Source organism: Alosa sapidissima, chromosome 6 (genome assembly GCF_018492685.1).
Source record: "Alosa sapidissima isolate fAloSap1 chromosome 6, fAloSap1.pri, whole genome shotgun sequence".
NCBI classification, from domain to species: domain Eukaryota; kingdom Metazoa; phylum Chordata; class Actinopteri; order Clupeiformes; family Clupeidae; genus Alosa; species Alosa sapidissima.
In genome coordinates this window covers 19103060-19111527 of record NC_055962.1, presented here as the reverse complement: position 1 = coordinate 19111527, position 8468 = coordinate 19103060, and the positions used below count along the sequence as shown (strand labels likewise).

Here is an 8468-nt window from a genome sequence, read left to right as displayed (position 1 = left end):
ATATTGCTTACACACTGTTTAAGACAACTGGATGTGAATAATTCTAATTTTCCCAAAACATCTGGAGGGCAGTATGAAACCTGCTGGTGGGCCTGATCTGTCCCCGGGCCTTATGTTTGACACCCCTGCTTTAGTTGTTACAAATGATGTGCTCAGTGGTCAATCCTAATACTGTTATTGAGCTATTTGTCATAACAACTGTTTGTGTCATTTACTTTGTTCCTTTAGGTGAAACCAGTTGTGGCAGATGGACCTGATGAACATAGATCTTGCTAGAGCAATAGAGAGTATTTCTCTTTGCCATGAATCACTGAATGGCTCTTGTTCCAAATCCACCTATCCAGCGGCTGTTCGTCTCTCTCTCTATGTTTTTTTTGGAAGCTCAGTGGTGCTAACAGTGGTTGGTAACCTGCTTGTCATCATCACTGTTGTACATTTCAAACAGCTCCACACACCCACAAACTATCTCATTCTATCTCTAGCTGTGTCAGACCTATTGTTGGGTGGCTTTGTCATGCCTCCTAGTATGATCAGGTCTATAGAGTCATGTTGGTATTTTGGGGAGTGGTTCTGCAAAATTCACACCAGCACAGATATAATGTGTTGCACAGCCTCCATTTTGAACCTGTCATTAATTTCTATTGATCGATATTACGCCATAAGCCAACCTCTCCAGTACAAGTCTAAGATCACTGGCTCTGCTATAACAGTTATGATTTCTATAAGCTGGGGCATATCTGCAGTAGTGGGTTTTGGGATGGTGTTCCTAGAGCTCAATATTTTGGGTATTGAGGAGTTTTATAATAATGTCACCTGTATGGGTGGCTGTATTTTGTTACAAAGTGTTGCATCTAGCACGGTGTCATCTTTGTTGTCTTTTTACATCCCTGGGATAATAATGCTTTGTATCTATCTAAAAATCTTTCTCATTGCACAACAACAAGCAAGGTCCATTCGTGACATATGTATGCAAGGTGGGAAGACTGGGAAACAAACAGCTGTGAGTAAAATGGAAAAGAAGGCCACCAAAACTCTTGCAATTATCATGGGGGTATTTCTGTCTTTCTGGCTGCCATTCTTTATTTGTAACATAATTGATCCTTTAATTGGTTACTTGATTGCCCCCTTGTGGTTTGATATGGTAGTGTGGATTGGGTATTTTAATTCAACACTCAATCCTCTTGTATATGCATTGTTTTACAGCTGGTTTAGGAAAGCATTCAGAATTATTTTACTTGGCAAAGTATTTCAGAGGGATTCATCAAACACAAATTTGTTTACAGAGTGAAATGATTTACTTACATTTCAATATTTATGTACAAAGGCCATACACATTACAATGTTGTTTAATATTATACACCTTAACATTTGTGAATAAAATTCACAGATTTGTAATAAACAAAATAAACACTGATTGGCATCCACTGACAAATCATTCGGTCTCCAAACACCCGTCTCAGGGATGTTTTTGAGGACTACATAAGGCTGCTCCGTGATAAATTAGTCCTCTTTTCATTCTCTGGCGACCCTTGGCTCGAACCGCAAGGAATAAAGTCTCCAACATGCCAGAGAGTTTAAGCTCACAGCACACTGGACTCAAAGTCCCCCTCCCGAGCGGGGCCATATTAAGACATTCTGTGGCCCTGGGCTCCGTCTGGGGATGAGGCCCTACCGTACGGTACAAGCACAAAAAGAAAAAAACACATATACACACGCGGTGTATGTCCCCTGTACGCATCTCACATAAAAAGTAAACGCAGAAAACGCAAAAAAGTGAAGGCCTATGCTACTACTAGCCCACTTGGCGAGTGAATCTACTTTTTCCAGATGCTACAAGAGTTCGAATTGTCTTCTAAATTGATTTAAGGTTATAGTTCCAATAGACTACGCCGTTTTAGTGATGTAGCAATCACAAGACTTCTTTGGCGCTGGTGTTGTTTATGAAACACTGAGCACAGGTATTTGTAGGCCAACTGGTTGAATTACATCTTTATTCTGACAGTGTGGGGGGCTGTAGCTCATTTCCTGACCCAGTAGGAACGCATCTCCTCTATAATTTCTCCCCAACATCGAGTATCTAATGACATTTCTTTTCTGCTCCGCCATCACAACTGTGCAGTGTCGTAGTCAAGTCATGACCCAGCAAGCACCCTTCCCAAAACATGTTCCCTGAAGGTCACAAAGAAAAAAATCATCCCTGAAAAGTTCCCTGAAGGTCCCACAAAAATAAATCTCTAGAAAACGTTCTGGCTGTTTTTGTGTAACTGTCAGGGAACCTTTTGGGAACGTTTGGGATAAAAAAAATTATCCTTTAACTGACGTTCCCAGAACGTTCTCTAAAGGTATAGTTTTGTGTAACCTTCAGTGGACTTTAAGGGAACATTCCCTGACAGTGGTATTAAGTCAAACCATAAAATCACCTTTAGGGAACGTTCTCTGAAGGATTAATTAAGGTCGAATTTTTGTAGGCTATAATCAGTGGAGTAAATCTGTCGTCGTATCATACAGAGCTGCTTTTGCCTAACGTACCCGTGTGAGAGAGAGATGGACTTGTGGGGGTTTCCTGTCAACAATAAACTTAAGTTAGCTCGACCCAAAGGTTCAAGCAAAGATAGGCTAGCATTATAGTTTTAGCTTTCCGTCTGGTTCGACCACGGATTCAATAAAGCACCGGAACTGTGCTAATTTGGAAGCGTCTTTCATGTTGAGGTTGCAACATGTCGTAATTTAGCTTTAGGCCTTTAGTTCGCGGCATGCATTGAAAGTCAGTTGATGCGTGTATTATTGTTTTCATTTTTAAATATGGTTTAAACAGTTTAGCCTTCTCTTGCTGGTGTTTGGAACAATAACATGATGGGATATGGCCATTGAAAACGGTTTAGTTAGGCTAGTTTATTGTGAAGAAAGACACCTTAAACGTGAAAGTACTAGTCTAACTCGGTATAAATATCCAGCTGGTTAATTTGACTAATGATCTCTGTGGAGGACGCAGCTATCGTGAATGGATGATTGCAAAATCAGATGATGGCATAAGTAGGCCTAAGCATAAACGGTCACACACAAATAGCATAAAAAAATGACATTGAATCAATATGTGCAGTCTCTCTCCCGTCGTACGCTGATATATCTCCCAAATCATACCCGCCTAGTAGTCAAGTGTGCAGTTTTTTTCTCTGCTCGAGTTTTCATACTCAATTCTAGTCAGAATTTGAGTTTGATACTGCTCCACTGGGATGTGATTATGGGGCGTGTTTCAACCGATACATTGGGGAAAATGCCTCTGCACTCAATTGGATAGACCCAAACAATCTGAGCAACGAAATAGAGAGCCGGAGTCACGCCCCTTTCCGTTGGCCACCATATCTATCTTTCAAAAAAAATATAAACGGCAGTCAATGGCGAAAGAGAAATTAGTTTCTGGTCCCAATTGACTTGTGCCTTGAATTACCCATATGATGTTTGTCAATTTTAACGACAATTTTTCATGTAAAGACATTTGCAGTTTGTTTCGTAACTATTGAATTACAACATTGTGAAAGATCGTAATTCCAACGACTACAAAGCCATCAGTCACGCTACACCGGATTGTACATGCATACCAGCAACAGGTCTTACTTGAGCTTCTCTTGCCGATGAAAATACCATTCATTCCCCACATTATTTATATATATATATATATATATATATATATACACACACACACACATCAGAAGACGGCAACGAGCTCAGTGTAAAACAAGCCTCCATGTGCTGGCTACGTCATATCATAATGTTAAAGGAACCGTATGTAAGAAATGTATTTCAATTAATAATAAAATGGCCCTGATATGTCACTAGACATTAAGAAATCATGTTCATTTCAAATACTTAGATCACTGACAACAGTAGTCCGGCCAGGATATTGTCATTCAAAAAGTGAAGTTGCAGCCCTCAACTGATGTTGATGTTGTCGTGTTATGTTTGGCCTGATGCGCCACCCTCCACCTATCTACTAATCACGAAGTCAGTAGTGTTTCGGCATCCGGGTTGCCAGCTCTGCCAGTCAGGGGAGAGGGGGAGGGGATACACCGCTCTACAGTATTTTGAAAGTGATTGCAGTACCAGTTTTGGCCACAATCTTACATACGGTTCCTTTAAAGTGTAATTCCAGCTAAAATTGACCATTAAAACACGTAAAACAAGCCGTGGAGACAGTATTTTTCATCGATCAACAACTATAGAGCTTGGCCCATATGCTACAGCCCCAAATCGCAAACAGTGGAGTAGATGGGGGCGGTATGACAAACGGTTTCCAAATAGCATTTTTTTTTAACCAGTTATATTGTTCAAAACAGCACCAAACCTCATCAGTAGCTTTTTTATCACAGAAGACTGTTAAGAACACTTACCAAACAGTCTCCCTACCAGCTTCTCTCGGGAAAGTCTGTACAGGTTGATTATTGAATGCAATGCAAAAGAGAGAGTCCATTGAATATTTGTTACAGAAAATCGTGTATACTTTGTTGTTTGAGGTAGTTTGACCTGCCAGAAATATTTGTTCCGCCTAATAATCGTGTTGGTTTCATGAAAATATACTGCTCAAAAAAATTAAAGGGGACATATTATGCAAATTTCGCTTTTTGCATCCTTTTGTACCTCCACAGAGCCCGTCTACAGAGAGCCTTGGCACTTCCTATTAAGCTTCATTGTATTGACATTGGTTGCAGTTCCATTAGAATTCCACTGGGGGTGATCGCGGGCAAGTGCAGGTTGAATGGGGGTCTATGGAGCTAGATGGCTAAATGTATCTCTTTCACCTGCTTGTCGTGGAAGAATCGTAGATTTTATTGTAGTTTATGCAAGTTCAATATAGATTTTAGATCTAAAGTTGAATGAACGAGTACTTATGTCATTTCATTTCAGGTTGGGTCGTTGTTGCCCATATCACGCTAGCATTGTGCTAATGAATGACGTCATTGACATATTTGAAAGGCTTTTTAGAAGACTTACGTGACTTCAAAAAATAACAATCAACAGTGTGTATTTTCTTTGCCTCTCCTAGCGAATGCAACATTCAAATTACTACTCAAAAAATTATATCCAGAGAAAAGTGGATATTGAGGGGTAAAGCTTCATAGACCTCAATGCATTCTGCATTCGCCTGCGAGCGCCCTCAAGTGGAATCTGAGGAGGAACTGCAACCAGTCCAGAAACCGGAAGTAACCAGACAGTGCCAATTCTCTTCCTATTAGACATTCTCTGACCTCCATTTGGGTCTCTACAGCTCCTAATAACACTCCAAGCGCGAAAAAAAGCCATCCATCCATTTTCTGTGAGTCAGTTGAACGATTTTGGTGTCAGGGATCATAGGCTTCTATGAGCCATTTGAATGGCTCCCTTATACTGACGTCAAAATAAGGAAATTTGCATAGAACCACCCTGGCGCCACCCCTCACCTCTCAACCCACACATAGCCCCACCCACTCGATTAGTTGAAGATCCGCCATTAGTTTGCTGGTTTAACAAGCACGGACACCGAGCGCAATGGTTACAAGCAAGAGCAAGTCACACATGAAGTGTTGTGTTGTTGGCTGCACAGAACAACACAAATCCTTGCACTTTCTCCCAGCCAAAGAGAACAGAAGAACCGAGTGGCTCCAGTCAACAGTACACAGAGGGATTATCCATCAAACTTTGTTTGACAGAGGGATCTGTACCTACTGTCCGTGGCAAGTAGGGTTGCCAACCGTTCCGTAAAATACGGAATCGTCCCGTATTTGCAAGGAAAAAGATGTGTTCCGTATTGAACTGATACGGAACGCATTTTGTTCCGTATTATTGAGAATCAACTCGTGCAAATCCATGACAGATCAGTATTATAAGTTAGACTATGAACGAAAAATACACGATTTGTATGAAATAACAAACCTCTCAGTCTGTCACTATCCCAACAGAGAATGCACTTTTCATTTGAGCCACTGCGAGTCACGTATATTACGCTGATAGCGTAGCGTGAGATGACATGTCTTGTCATGAATTTTACAGTGCATCTGTGCAAGATAAACAAATAGGCTAGCCTACTTGCTGCAGAGACAGAAAAAAGCCAGAAATAAAATAAGGCTTCACCAAATTCAGAGCTTTTGGAGCAGCTTGCTATGTTCAATATATTTTTTTCTATGACAGCATATCCACCAGTTCAGTTTTCAGAGTTATTTGGTTTGAGTATAATAGGCTACAAACAGTTATTTCTTTATCAAGTGTTTTTGCATCGAAATGATTCTTGTTTTGCACCAGATAGAAAATGAGTAGGCTAGTGGCTATAGAATGTAGTACATTATGTGTGCATTTTAGTAAATAATAGCTCACAATTTTGTAAAATGATGCACTATTTGTGTACACCCCCCCCCCACTAACTGAAGTGGATGCCGGTGTACTGAAGTGTATTATCGAAACACCCCCCCCCCCCACTAACCCCGTTCCTTATTTTCATATCAGAAAGTTGGCAACCCTAGTGGCAAGTCACAAGATGAGAGACATGTAAGTACTTTCAAATAATGACTTTTGTGTTTCTATCGCAGTTATGCATGAACTAACGTTAGGTTGTTCGTGTTTTGTCATTTAGCACAAGCTAACGCAAACATTACGGCTAACGTTAGCCCTGCATCTGCTTGGAGTGAGCATTTTCTCCATTCCAAATGCAGCACACTATGGAGCTAAATTTGTCTCAATAATATTTGTATATGCGCAGAGGGGGATCCACAAATATTTCTTGATTTGCATGTGTGTTTTGATATCTACAAATAAAAAATCATATTTGTAACTCGTATATTGATTTTTACAAATATAGATGTGCATTTGTAAATAAAATGCCATTTGTAAAACCAAAAATTTCATTTGTGAAATATAAGGCTGCATTTGTGGATCACCAGCACACACAGTTTTCGTTTTCGCATTTGTGGATCACGTATTTTTGAGACAAACTTTGCGCAGAGAAGCCACCCAGATCCACAAGTAGCCTGATGACACTTTCTAATCCAGTAGATGGCAGTGTTGTTCTATGGGACTCATAACCAAAGATTCTTTGCTCATAACACACAGAGCTAGCGAACCTAGTTCTTAAATCTAACAAGTTATGCCTTTTACAACAAGCTTTTTGATGGAAAAGTGGTGTTTAATTTCCAGAATCTTTGTTTAGTAAACGCATAAAACCGTCAGTTTGCAAGCGAAATCAAGAATTACGATCTTTGAGTTTATTTATAGTTACCTAGTAACCTAGCAAAGTGTTAAAACCAAAGATTCTAGAACAGAGTTATGAACATCAGACGCTTGAGTGAAATCTTGACCTTATTAGTGATTGATAGCCTATCTTATGCGCTGTGTTTAAGCAGGCCTATATATATATATATATACCACAATTGTTAAAAAACATTTTTTTAAAAACCTTCCACCCTTTTCTCCATTCTCAAACTACATTCACAGAATGTCTGACAGTTTTGCAAAATAAAACACTCGCCTCAACAGTTTTACTTGTGCTCAGAACCAAACAGTGTCAGAGTACCTATCCAGTTTATGACTGAAGTGTTCCCTCAATTTATTTTGAGCAGTATATATTAAGCTATATAGTGACGAAGCCATTAAGTTTAGAACAAGTTCGCCACTGCACCCTATCAAAAAGACCTTGACTGAACCAAGACAGATGGTGCTTTGGAGGAATATGTCAGTAATTTGTGAGTGTTTCCATAAAAGATGTTAACAGTCTAGGCAAAGGGTCGGCAACCCGCGGCTCCGGAGCCGCATGTGGCTCTTTGATCCCTCTGATGCGGCTTAGCTCTTGAAAATAATTGAGTATTTAATTAAAATGTATTTTATTTTAGTTCGTTCATTTTGAAAATGTAATATTGTAGGTCTATCTGAGGAATTTAGCCTAGGGCATAAAAAAAAAGTTTTGGTTCCTGTTTTTTTTTTTTTTCCCCCAGTGGCAGTAAGGGATAGGTAGAAAATCAGTCCCTCCAGGATTTCTCAAGGTTTTTTGAGACTGTTACGACCTAAAATGCCTGGATGGAAGTTGCGGTGTTTTTAGCTGTTTCTTGTGGAGAAATTGCGGGAGGAAGTGAAAATTGCAAAAATAGTTGCGATTTTTTTATTTTTTATTATTTAGGGCAATTAAGGTTAGTAAGACCAAAATCACACTGATAATCTTGATGCTTATTAAAAAAGGATAATCAAAGGTAAACAGTAAGGATTACAGAAAATCAAAGTAGGCCTACTTTATTTGTGAAAATGCTTTGACTGAGGTAATTCACAAAGCAGTATAACCTTTCGTAGAACTGTCACCTAAAGAGATGGCATCATGTCATATGTTTCAATACATTCATATATTTTGTAATTCATATTAAGTTCATATCTTTTTAATAATTCATAGTCTGTGGCCTGCATAATTACTAATAGCCAAGTAAGTATCTAGTAATTTCATATTGATTTAAACTATT

At 39.3% G+C, this 8468-nt stretch overlaps 1 protein-coding gene across 1 annotated transcript; it reads left to right on the top strand.

Moving 5' to 3' along the window:
- The first annotated feature begins 256 nt into the window (after positions 1-256).
- Positions 257-1288, top strand: LOC121712141 (trace amine-associated receptor 1-like). The gene has a single exon (XM_042096197.1). It carries the CDS (start codon positions 257-259, stop codon positions 1286-1288), a length of 1032 nt encoding a protein of 343 aa, XP_041952131.1.
- Positions 1289-8468: the final 7180 nt, after the last annotated feature.